This window comes from Bos indicus x Bos taurus, chromosome 29, assembly GCF_003369695.1.
Source record: "Bos indicus x Bos taurus breed Angus x Brahman F1 hybrid chromosome 29, Bos_hybrid_MaternalHap_v2.0, whole genome shotgun sequence".
Classification (NCBI taxonomy): domain Eukaryota; kingdom Metazoa; phylum Chordata; class Mammalia; order Artiodactyla; family Bovidae; genus Bos; species Bos indicus x Bos taurus.
Genome location: NC_040104.1, coordinates 2,609,280 through 2,624,523, shown reverse-complemented (window position 1 = coordinate 2,624,523; position 15,244 = coordinate 2,609,280). Strand labels below are relative to the sequence as shown.

General features: G+C 60.5%; 1 protein-coding gene across 2 annotated transcripts in view; it reads left to right on the top strand.

Annotated features, from left to right (window-relative positions):
* The first annotated feature begins 2,561 nt into the window (after nucleotides 1–2,561).
* CARS (cysteinyl-tRNA synthetase) overlaps nucleotides 2,562–15,244 on the top strand; it is a 52,941-nt gene continuing 40,258 nt past the window's right edge. The window contains exons 1-7 of one of the 2 annotated variants that reach the window (XM_027531677.1): nucleotides 2,562–2,667; nucleotides 8,637–8,885; nucleotides 12,096–12,187; nucleotides 13,056–13,144; nucleotides 13,451–13,547; nucleotides 14,011–14,109; nucleotides 14,978–15,127. In XM_027531677.1, coding sequence (XP_027387478.1) covers nucleotides 2,643–2,667; nucleotides 8,637–8,885; nucleotides 12,096–12,187; nucleotides 13,056–13,144; nucleotides 13,451–13,547; nucleotides 14,011–14,109; nucleotides 14,978–15,127 — 801 coding nt within the window. In that variant the 5' untranslated portion in view covers nucleotides 2,562–2,642. Of the gene's footprint in view, nucleotides 2,668–8,636; nucleotides 8,886–12,092; nucleotides 12,188–13,055; nucleotides 13,145–13,450; nucleotides 13,548–14,010; nucleotides 14,110–14,977; nucleotides 15,128–15,244 lie in introns of both variants that reach the window. The other variant, XM_027531676.1, reaches the window with a different exon arrangement.

Here is a 15,244-nt window from a genome sequence, read left to right as displayed (position 1 = left end):
CGACTCTGCGACCCCATGAATCACAGCACGCCAGGCCTCCCTGTCCATCACCAACTCCCGGAGTTCACCCAGATTCACGTCCATCGAGTCGGTGATGCCATCCAGCCATCTCATCCTCTGTCGTCCTCTTCTCCTCCTGCCCCCAATCCCCCCCAGCATCAGAGTCTTTTCCAATGAGTCAACTCTTTGCATGAGGTGGCCAAAGTACTGGAGTTTCAGCTTTAGCATCATTCCTTCCAAAGAAATCCCAGGGCTGATCTCCTTCAGAATGGACTGGTTGGATCTCCTTACAGTCCAAGGGACTCTCAAGAGTCTTCTCCAACACCACAGTTCAAAAGCATCAATTCTTCGGCGCTCAGCTTTCTTCACAATCCAACTCTCACATCCATACATGACCACAGAAAAAAACCATAGCCTTGACTAGATGAACCTTTGTTGGCAAAGTAATGTCTCTGCTTTTGAATATGCTATCTAGGTTGGTCATAACTTTCCTTCCAAGGAGTAAGCGTCTTTTAATTTCATGGCTGCAGTCACCATCTGCAGTGATTTTGGAGTCCAGAAAAATAAAGTCTGACACTGTTTCCACTATTTCCCCATCTATTTCCCATGAAGTGATGGGACCAGATGCCATGATCTTCGTTTTCTGAATGTTGAGCTTTAAGCCAACTTTTTCACTTTCACTTTCATCAAGAGGCTTTTGAGTTCCTCTTCACTTTCTGCCATAAGGGTGGGGTCATCTGCATATCTAAGGTTATTGATATTTCTCCCAGCAATCTTGATTCCAGCTTGTGTTTCTTCCAGTTGAGCGTTTCTCGTGATGTACTCTGTATATAAGTTAAATAAGCAGGGTGACAATATACAGCCTTGATGTACTCCTTTTCCTATTTGGAACCAGTCTGTTGTTCCATGTCCAGTTCTAACTGTTGCTTCCTGACCTGCATACAAATTTCTCAAGAGGCAGATCAGGTGGTCTGGTATTCCCATGTCTTTCAGAATTTTCCACAGTTTATTGTGATCCACACAGTCAAAGGCTTTGGCGTAGTCAATAAAACAGAAATAGATGTTTTTCTGGAGTATTGTATTATTTTCTTGGAGTATTACATGGAGTATTACTCAGCTATAAAAAGGAATGATATTGGGTCACTTAGTGATACACATAGTTATGTGTATAGACCTAGAATCTGTCATACAAAGTGAAGTAAGAAAGATAAAAATATTGTATATTAACACATGTGTATATAACACATGTATATAACACACACGCATATAACACATGTATATAACATGTATACAACACATGTATACAACACGTGTATAACACGTGTATATAACACATACATGTGGAATCTAGAAAAGGTGCAGATGAGTGTATTGGCAAGGCAGGACTAGCGTTGCAGATGTAAAGAGCCGACGTGGACACGCGGGAAGGGGCAAGGTAGGACGAACTGGGTGACTGGGATTGGCTTGCTGCCATGTGTCAGATAGCTAGGCAGTGGTAAACGGCTGTGCAGCACAGGAAGGGACTTCCCTAGTGATCCACCGGCTAACACTGTGCTCCCACGGTGGGGGCTGGGGTTCGATTCCTGGTCAGGGAACTAGATCCCACATGTTGCAACTGACGATTTCTCACGCCACAACTAAAAGATCCTGTACACCAGAACGAAGATCGAAGATCACTACAATTAAGGCCCAGCACAGCCAACAAAAATATGTTAAAAAGAGCTGCCTGTAGCACAGGGAGCTGTTTGGTGCTCTGTGACTAAGGGGCAGGATAGGGTATGTGGGAGGGAGAGTCAAAAGGGAGAGGAAGTGTGTGTTTCTACCACTGTTTCGGTTTCTTGTACAAAAGAAACTAAGAATGTTGTAAAGTAATTATACACTTTTTTTTTTAAAGAGAATGACGTGCAATAGAGACCAGACTGTGGGTTGTCAAGGGGTAAGGGGAATGGGAAAGGATGAAGTGGGAGGTTGGTGTTAGCAGATGGAACCTTTTTAATATAGATTATCCACAGTGTCCTACTGTATAGAACAGAGAACTATATTTCCTATCATACTATATTTAATATGACAAGTCATAAGGGGAAAGAATATTAAGAATGTATATAACTGTCATTCTTGTACAACATTGTTAATCAGCAATTGTACAAAATGTTAATCAACAGTTCAGTGGCTCAGTCGTGTCCGATTCTTTGCGACCCCATGGACCGCGGCACGCCAGGCTTCCCTGTCCATCACCAACTCCCGGAGTTTACTCAAACTCCTGTCCATCAAGTCGGTGATGCCATCCAACCATCTCATCCTCTGTCGTCCCCTTCTCCCGCCTTCAATCTTTCCCAGCATCTGGGACTTTTCCAATGAGTCAGTTCTTCGCATCAGGTGGCCAAAGTACTGGAGTTTCAGCTTCAACATCAGTCCTTCCAATGAACATTCAGGACTGGTTTCCTTAACGTGAATAAAAATTGAGTAAAAAAAAATAAAAGATTCCCAGCATGCCCGGGGCCAGCGGCGTCTGCGCGCGGGTGGTTGCCTAGCGACCGGGCGGATCCCGGAAGGCCGGCGGCTTGGGGGCGGGATTTCCGGGGCGGTGGTTGCATCAGATTCTGGGAAGCCGCGGCGGCCTCCGCGAGTGCGGGATTCGGGTGATGGCAGGGTCTACCACGGAGCACGGTGAGCGCGCGCGAGGGGCGGGCGGGGCAGCCTGGGCCGCGGGGCCCGCGGGGCCACGCGGGAGCCGGGGGCGCCGGGTCTCTGAGGGGCGGGCCCCAGGGCGCGCAGAGGGCGGGCCCGGACCCCCGGGTTTTCCCGGCGGGTGCGCTCTTCCAACCCCGTCCGGGCCCTGCCGGGGCCGCCCCTCCCCAGGTCCTCCCAGACCTCGAGGCCTCCGGGTCCCGCTGCGCCCCGACCCCGGGGGCTGGTTCTGCGTTCCCCTGCCGGCCGCTGGGGCGGACCTCACCGCCTCCTGCCCCCTGGGATTTGGGGGGACAGGCACAGCCAGGGTCGTTTGGGGCCGCCCAGCCCCACGTTGACACTTAGGAACGTGGGGCCGAGGGAGCCGGACGCGGACGCACGGGAAGGGGTTGGGGTTTCACGAAGGCTGTCATCTGCGGCTGCAAGCAGTGGCCACGGGGACCTGCGCGGTCGCGGCGTTACTGCCCCGCCTTAATCGCCGCCCCCGGGGTTCCGTGAGCGTCTCAGGCTCTGTCCCCACGGGTCACTCGTGTCACCAGCCGGCAGACAGGCCGCCACCAGGCAGCCTCAGGGGCATGCTGGTTCCCTGCTCACCCTCCCTCCTGCAAGATCGCGGGGTGCCAGGCAGAGCGGATGTAGTCCCCGGATTCCGGAGTCCGGGGCAAGCTTTCCTTGGGAAGCACTCTCAGGGTGTCGTTTTATTCTCTGGCTGCCCTGCTTAGACTGTACACACTTCCCTGGCCTCTGGGGTCTCTCTTGTTCCTGGGGTTCCTGGCTGGGAGCTCTAAGCAGCTGGACCCGGTGACGTGGGAGGCCCCTGATGACAGGGTTGCTGGGGTACCCACCATCCCGGCACCCCACATTCCATCGGACAGGTGTGCCTGGATTCCAGCATTGGCTCCACCCACCCAGATCCTCGGCCTTCAGAAGTCCCCCCGGACTCCTGAAAAATAGCAGCTTGGTTGATAGCCCAGTCTCTGGGGCTGGCAGGGCTGGGGTTCCACCTTTGCCCCTTCCCCACGTGGGGCAGATTTAAAAAGTCGCAACTAGGAGGATGCAGTGAGCCTTATAGGGGTTGGTAGAGGTTAAGAATACTTGGCTGAAATGGGTGCTGTGTCCGGGTTGAAAGCCCAAGATTGTTTCTTTTCTTCCTTCCTCCGTCTCTCTCTTCCTTTTTCATTTGACATCAGAAATGACATATTCAGTTTTTTAGTTGTTTTTAACTGCTTCAGAACTGGAGATTTTCATAGCCTTAGTAAGAATTGTCCTGTTTTTGGAAGATTCCTGCATACATTAAGCTGTCTGGGCGGCTAACAGGTTGTCCTGGTCCTAAAATTAAGGACCACGTCTCCTAGCCCACACTCTGCCCTCTCTTGTTTTAGAGCTGACACCCCCCCCCTGCCCCCCAACCTTCCCACACACACCCCTTGTCTAGGCTTTTCTCAAAGACAAGAACCTCGCACCATCCCCTGAGGAAACAGGAAACGAAATGGTAAGGGCTTCATACAGCTTCCAGAGTTCTAGATGTTCCAGGTTTCCGAGTTCTGAATGCTTTTTCCCCATGAGGTTAGAATCATCGATAGTGACCATCTTCCCAGAATTTTTAAGGAGTCCCTCATTTAGAATAACCTTCCCATTCCGTATCGTCTTTCTTAAGTTGGTAGTCCCCTGCGATGCCACTGGGCTTAAAGCTTCTCCTTTGTACCCTGAACACGAGGCCCATTCCTGGGTGTTTTAGAAAGTTGAGTCTCATCCCTCATGACCCCCAGGGTGGACTGAGCACATCTCAGAGGCCTTGCCCTGCAGGTCAGGCCTCTTCGGTGGCCGTGAGTTAGGTCAGACCTGCAGTTTAATTTTTTATACTGTAGAATTCCAAGTTGTTCGTAATAACAGTTGTTCAGTCGCTCAGTCGTGTCCAACTCTTTGCGACCCCATGGACTGCAGCACACCAGGCCTCCACGATCTCCTGGAGTCTGCTCAAATTCTTGTCCATTGAGTCAGTGATGCTCTCTAACCATCCCATTACAATACAGGTGCATTTAGCATTTTTCTCAGCATGAGTCTGTGCTGAACACATCTGTGGGGGCCTTTCATCCTCAGAGCACGCCTTCGTGGCTAATACTACCCTTGCCGTGCAGGCAGGAATCCTGAGGTTCAGAGCAGGTGAGTGATTTGTCTGAGGTCACACAGCTTGCCAGGGTCTGTATGACAGTAGCAGCAACCTTGAGTACTCTGCCTGGGTGACTCTGTTCAGATTAGCACCAAATGCCCCAGTTCCAGAGTGGGTCACGGCAGACAAGGGGAGCAGGCTGTATTTTCTGTGTTTCCCAACGAAAAATGAAATGCACGTGTGTGTAGACTGCAGATATTTGCTCATCCATGCACTCACGTCTCCCGGTATTCCCAGTCTAAGAGTCAGGGGAGATAGTGTCCTTGGGTGGTGATGAAAGCGCCCAGTGTCCACGCTCCCACCCCGCCCCACCCCTCCCCAGGCAGCGGTGCCATGCAGACACGTGTGTCCGGGCATCAGATGGTGATGCTCCCCAGGACCAACGAGTGCCCCGTGAAAGCTCACACCTGCTGTTTCGGGGGGAACTTGTCCAAGAGTTCTCAACAGTGTGCTCACATGGACGTGTCTCTTCATTTGTTCAGGAGACATGCTTCACAGCAGGGCACTTCCGTAGGTCTTGGTTCATTCGGGGATGTGCTTCAGGCACCGGCTCTGCCGGACGCTGCTGGGCGTGGGGCTGCGGCCGGGGGCAAGACTGGGCGTCGGGCTTTTGTGGGCTTAACGTCCAGCGGGAAGGGGTGGCCAGAGCGCAGAAGCCCAGTGCTGCCCCGGCATGGACCATTTCTTTCTTGGTCACTTCCCCGTGTGCGTGCTGCTGGCTGGCCCGAGTCCGAGGAGGTGGTTCAGGGCCAGGGCCCCTTCCTCTGAGGCTGCAGAATCTGGCAGAACCTCGGTGAGTCCTCCCCTGCCAGCCGCCCACAGCAGGGTGGAGCACGGGCGATCACTGTGGAGACTCTGCTGGGCCAGGTCTAGACGCGGCGGGGGTCATCCATCCGTCTTCCGGCCAAGCCCAGCCCTGCAGCCCGGAGACGGAGCACCATGTGGGCAAGTGACATCTGGACGTGCAGGGCTGTGCTCAGGAGGTGGGGCCCTCACTCCCGGGGGTGGGTGGCGTCGCCGCTGGTGCAGGAGAGCAGGGGTGCACGCGTCTCTCTGGTCCCCCAGATTCCTGTGTGTGTGTTGGGGGGGATGCTTTTGTTCCAGAAGGCTTCTCAGACCAGGAACCCCCTAGGAAAGAGAAATGGGCCTGAAGGGTCCCCCGGTGACAAATGGCAGCAGAGGCGGGTTTGGGAGCTGAAGGGGCCTTTCCAGGAAGGGCCTGACCCTCAGGGCGGGGTGCTCCCGGGGCCTCGCAGCCAGCGAGGGACGGGTGCAGACCCCCACTGCGCCCAGGCGGTCTTGGACAGAAACAGACCTGGCCTGGGCGCTTAGGAGGAAGGCAGGCCTGCGGGGAGGGGCCTGAGTGTCAGCAACTGCCTGTGGGCTCTTAGCCACTGAGGTCAGCAGGGCAGGGGCCAGGGTAGCCGCCTTACCCCCAGGCTCTGATTCTGAAGGTCTTGGGAGGCCTGGATCGGGTGCTTCTCGTAGCTGGTGGTGCTGCCTTGGCGCTGGAGCTTCCCCAAGCAAGAGCCTAGCTGGAGCGCAGCAGGAGGTGGGGGGGGCTGTTGGCAGGTGCGGGCAGCTGTACACGCTGTGGGGAAGGAAGGAGCTGGGGCCACGGCCTGTGTGCCTTGGGCTCCTCACCTGGCTCTCGGATTTGTGTAAGCTCAGCTCAGCGTTTTCTAAACCGTGGTGAGCACGGTGCACGATCAGGGCCTTCCCACCGTTGGAAGCTGTGTGTCTGGGTGGCCCCGCAGTGGGCTGGTGGATGCAGTGCTGGGAGTCGTGTGTGCGCGGGGCTCCCGGGGGAGGGGGGTCGGGGAAGCGATGGGCGCCCCGCTTCTGTGTCCACTCATTGCCTTTGGCATCACGGGCTCACTGCCAGACTGCAGTCTGGCCCAAACCCACAGCCACTTGAAAGCTGACCTATTTTTAAATTTGTTTCCTCAAGTTAGGCTGGAACGCAGCTACCACAGTGACCTGATGACTGGCCCTCTGCCCTGCGGGCTCCCTGCTCCAGACGGGACTCTTAGTAATAAACGCGTGTGTGATCCCTGGGTAAACTCCTCCAGGGCCATTACAGCAGTAACAACACAGGAGCGAGTAAAATAATAATGATGATAATAATAGTAGCTGATGGGCGCTGGCTGTGCGCCCGGCAGTATTTCAAACAGTTTACAAGTGTAATCTCACTAACACCGCGGCTTTACGAGGCGTGTGTGTGTGTGTGTGTGCGTGCGTGCGTGTGCATCTGTTTACCTGGGAGGGGGTCCGCCCAGCCAGGGAGGGGTGCAAACCCGCCGAGCCCTTGTCCCCTGACCTGCTTCGTTAGCGCTTTAAAGCCATCCAGTTGGTGAAACATTTGATGTGTTTTTCTTATTGTGAAAAGGACCTGTGCTTATTGCAGAAAACGCGGGCAGTGAGAGAAAAGAGGGAGCCTAAACGCCCCGGGAGCACCTCAGCCCAGGGCAGCCACTGTCCAGGTGGGCGGGTCCTAGGGGGTGCCTCTTCCCTGGCGTTCACCCGGAGTGAGGGCAGTCTGTCTGTCCAGTGCGATTCTGGGGGCACGAGGTGGGGGTCACGGGGGGCAAGGCTTCTTTGCGCTCCGGTCCCGGCCTAGGCGGCTGCAGCAGAGACGGGGAGGGTGGGCTTGGGGGGCGACGTGGGGCAGCCAGGTGCTCAAGGGCAATGTAGCCCCCGTGGGACGCGCACTGGCCCTCCCCCCAGCTCCATTCACCCGCCGGCAGGCCCTCAACGTAGCTTTCTGAACTGAGTCTCATCCAGCACGAAAGAGGAGCCCGCGGTCAGTGTAGGGAAGCGGGTGGGGGCGTCCGTGTGTCAGGAACTAGGGAGAAGAGAGAGCAGGAGGGGCCAGGCCCCGGGTGCGGCCGGGCCGGGCTCCTCCTGGCACATTCGGGCGCCTCCCGGCTCGGCGCCTCTGTGGAAGAAAGCGAGACCAGCCCCCTCCCCGCAGCCACGGGGCCTGTGCCTCCGCCTGCCCTGCCCCCCGCAGGAGGCGAGAGCACCGGACAGTGGCTGGAGCCGTGACACAGGGTCACGCAGTGACTGGGGGGCAGGAGCTGCGTGGCGAGCAGGCTCGGTGGGGTCGGGGCAGGATCTCAGGGTGGTCAGGGCCCAGGGCCTTCTGCTGGCAGAGGCTGCCGGCTGGTCCTCGCTCAGGCTGGGGTTCTGTCCTCCCACACCGGTCCTGTGGCTCCAGGGCAGAGCAGTGGCCTCGGGCCCCTGCCAGGGGCAGGCCTGTGCCAGGCGCTGGCCAGTTGGCTCCTCTCCGGGCAGGTGGAGCCGCCTCGAGCAGGCATTTCGGGGCGGGCTGCAGGCCTCCTCGGAGCTGGGCCTCGGCCGCTGGAAGCCTGGCCAGTGCTGGGTTTAGAGGGCTCTGCATTTCTCACCGCTGCCCATAGCCCACCCGGCGTGAGGGGACCGGTCAGCACCGGCCGTCTGGCACCCAGTGCCTAGCAGGGGTGTGTGTGTGCACGCGCGTGTGTAATTGAGGTGAGCATCACCAGCCGTGAGGTTAGCCACCTCAGTGTGCAGCTCACGCATCTGTGACATTCACAGCCTCCTGCAGCCGCGTTTGTCTGGTTCTGAAACATCCTCGTCCTGCCTGGAGCCCACAGGCAGTTGCTCCACACCTGTCCCTGCACCCCGGGCTTCCGCCCGTCCTGGGTGTCTCCTGCCCGGAATGGGGAGCCCCGGCCCTGATCCTGGGCTCGCCCAGGTCCCCGGGCCCACTGACATGCGTCCTCTGTCTTTGCAGCTCCCGACTACACGGCCATCCTGGGCATTAGTGACGAGGCGGCCCGGTTGCGGGCGCTGGACGCGTACCTCAGCACGCGTAGCTACTTGCAGGGCTTTGCCCTGTCTCAGGCGGACGTGGATGCCTTCAGGCAGCTCTCGGGCCCTCCGGCCGACCCGCAGCTCTTCCACGTGGCCCGCTGGTTCCGGCATGTGACCGCGATCCTGGGCAGCCCCCCCGCCGCACGCCCGCCCTGCGGGCTCCAAGCAAGTGAGTAGCAGAGCAGCTTCTGGCCGTGAGACCCTCCTTGCTGGCCTGGGGGCCCTGCCAGCGCCCCAAGGGGAGGTTAGGATGGAAGCCGAGGCGTCGACCCCCAAGGATCACGACCCCGCACTGCTGTGGTGGAGCCGCTGGCGGGTGGGGGCCCGCCTTGGCCGTCAGCTCCCTGACCCCGCTTGGACTTGACTTGCTTCTCCTTAAGTTTCCCCTGAGGTCACAGGTGTGTGTGCATCCACCATCGGATCCTGAAGCAGTGTTAGTGGTGGGAACCCTGCGCACCCAGAGCGAAGGCATTTCTGGGCTTTGAGAGGAGGGGGCTCAGAGCTCTTGCTCCCCCCGCCATCCCGGTTGTGGTGTGCAGGGGGCATCTGGCTGCTGGGTGGTCTCTCCCCTCCCATGAATCTGTAGATGAATCCGTAGTGGCCGGTGCCCTCGAGCAGCTGTCCCCCCAGCCTGGCTTGGGGTGTGCACCCCCTTGAGCGGGGGGTGGGGAGATCCACGTGCGGTCTCCGTGGTCCCTGCTGGACTGGGCAGACTGCAGGGTCTTTTCTAGATCCTTCAGCGGGGACAATCCCCTGGAGAAGGAAACGGCTACCCACTCCAGTATTCTGGCCCGGAGAATCTCATGGACTGTATGGTCCATGGGGTCGCAAAGAGTCGAGTGAGCGACTTTCACTTTCACCTGGACGTTGGGGACCTGCCCTCTGCCGGTCCCCTCTGTAACGGGGTGGAGGTGGGGTGGTGTTCCTCCTGGGTGGGGTGGGCTTTGGTTTCTGGGTGATCCTGCCGCAGACGCCCCTTCCCCAGTGGAGGTGGTGCTTCTCCCCAGGGCGTGGCCTCCCGGGTGGGGTCAGGGTGGGCGGGGCGCAGCCTTGGCATGGCCATCTGTCTGGAGCTGCAACCTCCAGCCTGGAGCTTGTGGGGAGAGTGGCACAGGAACCCATTGGGAAGGGCGGGTATCCGCCCCTGCAAAGGAGGGAGTGGGTTCCCCAGGGCAGGGAGGCCTTCCTGGTGCCCCGACACGGACGCCTCCAGGGTGCCTGCGGGGACCCCGAGTGGCAAGATGCCTGGTGGACTGGGGCTCAGAACCCTCAGGGTCGGTGTCCTCTGCTGAGTCCCTGGGTGCCAGTGGCCGAGCGTCTGCCTCGCTGGTGCGTCTCAGACGTCCCCCAGCCTGTCCTGGGCGGGTGCCCCCCACCCCGGGGCGCTCTCTGTCGCCCCCCACTGCCCCATCCCCCTCCCAAGAGGAGTTTCAGGGCCTGCTCTTGCCCACAGAGGGTGGCTCATGGCCCTGCGGGTCCCCAGGGTGTGACCCTGTGAGCCGCCCCTCTTGCGAGGCTGTGGTGCGTGTGGCGCCCGGGGTACGCAATCGCGGGCTGGCACGTCCCCTTTGTCCCCCCACTCCCAAAACCCTCCCAAAACCCTCCCTGCCCGGAGCCTCACTCTCCGGGCCTCAGCGAGCCGGGCATGCTGGTGGTGTGCTGGTGGGTCAGAGCTGCGCTTCTGCACGTTCCCGGACGGGGGTGCCAGGCGCAGGCGTGTGTGCTGTTCCCAAGCAGCCAGAGGAAGGCTGGGCACAGCTAGGGGGCTGCGCCCGGCAGAGACCATTGGTGCCGGGCGTGGGGCAGTGGGTCCCCCAGGGCCTCTGGCGACCCCCCCATCTCATTAAGCCAGGGCCCTGGGGACGCCTCCCGACTCTCTTTGGCCAGGGGATTTTGAGTGCCCATTTCTGTGACTGCTCACCAGCTCTTGGGCAGTAGCTGCTCTCCGGGGGACGCAGAAGTCCGAGTCTGACCCTGTGTCCTGGAGGGTGTCCCCCTGCATGTGCCCGCTGCTGGGTCCTGTCGCTGCCGCCCCCTTGCACGAGCCTTCAGTCCTGCGAGCCCCGCCTTTGCCCCGGCTCCGGGCATGCGTGTGAGCAGCTCCGGCCAGCTCCCCGTCACCCCCGTGGCAGCGGCATCTCTTGTGTGGGGACCTGCAGCGTCTCGGTGGGGGGAGCAGCAGGCGGCGTCCCAGCGGGCTCTGAGGCGTGTCTCCGGTGAGGCCTGGGCAGCTGCTGACCACAGGAGCCCTTCCGTGTGTCCGCAACTTGGGCCTGGAGTCGGGAGCTGCTGGGTGGTTCTGTCTGTCCCCCCGCACCCGCTGGTGTGCACACACGCACACACACACACAGCCGTCTCCCACCCCTTCACCGGTCAGTTGCATCCTCTGGGTGGCCTGTAGCCGGGCCCAGGGCTGAGTGTGACCCTCGGGGAGCAGCGGGAGGTCCTCTGGCGGCAGGACGGTCGCCTTGCAGACGCGGCAGCGGGGTGGGGGTGGCGTTGAGACCAGGAGCCTGTGCCCTCAGGGGTGCAGGGGCCGCGCAGGCCGTTGAGCTCGGCCATGTTAGGCGTGCAGCAGTGCCTCGGGGTGGCAGAAGGGTCACTGGTGCCCCGAGTGGGGGTGGAGGGTGTAAAGACTTGGTGTCTCTCCCGGAGCCTTGGGACACAGCTACCCCCCAACCCCACCCACCTCCCAGGCCCTCGTTGCAGACCGTCAGGCCTGCCCTTCATGCATTGGGAGGCTCGGGCTCACAGCCACAGGGCAGGGGAATGGCCAGGAGGAGATCGGGGTCAGGGAGGAGGGCGGGGCTTCCCTGGTGACTGTAACCTGAGGAGGCTGGGCTCCGTGAGCCCCCTCCCCGCCCCCGTGACATGGCCCGCGGGCTGTTCCCAAAGGCTCTGGGACCAGGTGGAGGTGCACCCAGGGTGCACATCAGAGCCATGCCTGGGAGCCTGCATGTTTCGGGGGTGGGGAGCCGGCCGCCTGCTGATGGAGATGAGCCTGGGCTGCAGGCCATGCTACTGACCATCCACAGCCATGGGCCAGTGGCTCCTTCTAGCCTGATCTGGCTCCTGGGCCTGGAGATGGTCCCCATCCCCCGAAGCCTCCAGAGAGGTGTCCTCCCGGGGGCAGGCGGGCATCAGTCCAGCCCCGTGGCCTGCCTGTGCACCTCCGGCCTCACGGGTGCCCCGTGCTTGGAGCCAGCGGGGGGAGGTGGGTGTGGCGGGCCGAGGGGAAGGGGTTGTGGGACGAGCTACCGCTCAGACATGAGCAAGCAGAGCAGGGGTTTGGGTTGGTGGCACTGGATCGGGCCACACCATCAGAGCTCCGTGGTATCCCTTCATCCCGCACTGACCCAGCTGTGCTCTCCCCCAGCAGGCGGAGGGCGGCGTGCACAGCCCACATGGTCTCCTCCAGCTGGGTCTGAGCCATGCCAGCTGCGCCTGTACAACAGCCTGACACGGAGGAAGGTAGGGGGCTGCGGGGGGCAGGGGTGGCTCTGGAGGACCCCTCGGCTGGTGGGCGAGCGTCCTCCGCAGGGCTGTGTTCGGGAGCGTGCGTGCACACCCGTGTGGCACACCTTGAGGGGCTGCCCGTCAGCTTCCTGGCTCTGGGTGTGCTCAGGGCCAGGAGTCTGCGTGCCCTCTGGGGGACATGTGGTGGCATCTGCTGTCATGGTGCCAGCCAAGCGGAGCCATTGCTTTCGGGAGCCCGGCAGGTGTGAGGGCGAAGGCAGGTTGGCTCTGGACTGGCCAGGGCTTGCTCAGCGGGATCAGGGGCTCCAGGGGTTTTGCGCAGGGCTGATGGGTTTCTGTGGGCCAGCACCCTGAGCAGATGGGCGGCAGGGTCCCCCTTGTGGACTGGTTGGAAACAGCAGGCCCTGAACTGACCTGAGACCTTGGGCAGTTGGCAGGAGGCCTCACGCCCTAGGCCGGCTCCTCCAGGAGTGTGGGCCCCGGGCAGCTGGGAAAGGAAAGCTGCCTCCTCCCGTTGTTCTGGGAGCGAGTGCTGGACAGTCAGCGCGCTCGGCTCTGGCCTGGCTCACAGCAGGTGCCTGATGAATGGAGACTGCTCTCGTTAAAGCAGCAGAATCCAGACGCTCGTCTCCCTGACCCCCAGCCTGTGTCCGTGAGTGGAGTCCCAGGGAGGAGGGGGCCTGCTCCCCGGGCCCCTGGGTCGTGGAGCTCACTGTTAGGGGTCTGGTGCGGCGCCCCAGCCCTAGCCCGGACCGCGGCTTTCTGCGAGCTAAGCGATCCTGTGAAGGTGCGCGAGCCACTCATGGCCGCTGACACTGGTCCTGTGCCCCTCGTGACGGTCATTCCCTCGTTTCCAACCAAGGACGTGTTTGTGCCGCAAGACGGAAGGAGGGTGACATGGTACTGCTGCGGGCCCACCGTCTACGACGCCTCGCACATGGGGCACGCCAGGTAGGAGCGCCCTTGGGCTGAGCGGAGACGCGGTGCCCAGCTCTAAAGGTGGAAGCTTCTCATTCCGCTAGTACTCTAGAAAAGCTAGAGTCCAGGCAACCAAGCAGAAGTAGTTCCCGCAGCCCCAAGGCTGCCCTCTGGACTCTGACCAGACGCTCTCCTTCCTGCGCCTGAGAGTCCTCCCCACCCGCTTCCCTGGGGAGGGCCGGGCCCTTCTCCCGCCGCGCTGCTGTGCGGGTGAAAAGGCGGGCTCCTCTATCCCCGCGCTGCTGTGCGGGTGGAAAGGCCTGCCTCCCGTCGCCGCAGGTCCTACATCTCCTTCGATATCCTGAGAAGAGTGCTGAGGGATTACTTCAAATTTGACGTCTTCTACTGCATGAACATCACGGACATTGACGATAAGGTAAAGGGAGTTCTTAGGATTAAATTTTAAATACAGTGGATGGCATGAGGGAAGAAATGACCTTGGGTGAGTTAATAAACCCATGTTGGCTTGAGCCAGCTCAGCTCAGTACACGCTGTTTGAACCCCCGCCCCCCCCCCTCCCCGCCCCCCCACGGTACTTGTATTGCGATTTATGCGGATGACGCTTTGTGTTAACCTGCTTTGATGCTGTTGAAAACCCCGGTAAATGTGAGCAACCCCCAGGGCAGGAGTCGGGGAGGGTGGGCTCAGGCTGACACCACCCCCCCACCCCCACCCCCCCGCCCCGCGCTCAGAAGGGCGAGGGGGAGCCGCGTTCTCAGATATCGCCTGTAGCAGCCGCGCCCCCGCACCCCGCACCCCCCACCCCCCCCCCCCGCGTTGCCCTCTGCGCGGGCACCGAGCACCACCCGGCTGACCCCGCTTTCCTCCTCTGCTCCCAGATCATCAAGAGGGCCCGGCAGAACTTCCTGTTCGAGCGGTACCGGGAGACGCAGCCCCAGGCAGCGCAGCTGCTGGAGGACCTGCGAGCCGCCCTGCAGGTGGGTCGCTGCCGTTCAGGGTCCCCATGTCCCTCCCGTCCACCCCATCCCCAGCACGGGGACCGTCGTCAGCGGGCTCCGTCACACGCAGGGTCACGAGGTCACCGTCATGGAGCTCCTCCGGGCCGTGGGGAAAACCACCAGCAGAGGCAGCGAGGGGCGGGCGGGGGCGGGGGGCGGTGGTGACCACTCCTGCCCCTTACGGGAGACGCTCAGCGCCGGTCACCCTGGTCAGCGCTGACCTGGGAACCTTCCACATGGAGTCACGACTGAATCAAAGGCGTGTGACCAAGAGGCGAAGCTGCCGGGCTTCTTAAGTGGGTGGTCCTGGAAGTTTTCACAGTTATCTGAATAAATTAGTTCTCTCCAGTCTAACATTTTGTTTTGAAAAAACAGTATTACAGATTATGGTTATTATATTTTGAGGTCAGATAAGGCAAGTTCTCTTTCTTAATCACCACCTTTAGTAATTACAGTAACGATTGCCCTTGTGCTTATGATGTATTATCTCCGCCAGAAAAAATAGGAATAAAATTAGAGCTTAGCAGTCATCCTCTAGGCTGAGCGGTGGGGCCTCTGTGATGGAGGCGTCGTGGGGGACACCTGTGTGTCCCGGCCGTGGCCTTAGGGCAGCTGCCTCAGTCCAGGGTCACATCAGAGGGACGGGCCCTGCGCCCTTAGCACCACCTGCCTGCTGGGGACACGCGGGATGACGCCCTCGGGACCCAGACCCCCGGAGGCCGCGGGCGGGGGGCAGGACTGGCCTTTTCCGCGGGGGGCAGGACCGGCCTTTTCCGCGTGGAGCTGGCAGGGAGCCCGGGGCTCTGCTGAGCGGGGCTAACGGTGTGGCCTCTCCTCACACGCACAGCCGTTCTCCGCGAAGCTCCAGGAGACTGTGGACCCGGACAAGAAGCAGATGCTGGAACGCCTGCAGCACGCGGTGGCGCAGGCCGCGGAGCCGCTGGAGGGCGCGCTGCGGGCCGGGCAGGCCGGGCAGGAGCTGGACGGCCGCGTGCAGGTGAGGCTGAGGTGCGTCCGGTCAAGGCGGCGCCCTCGGCAGGCGCGGGGGGCTGGCTTCTCAGGGTTATTCCGGCCTCCTCGGGGTCTCTGGCCAGTGCCTGTAGCAGCACCGCCT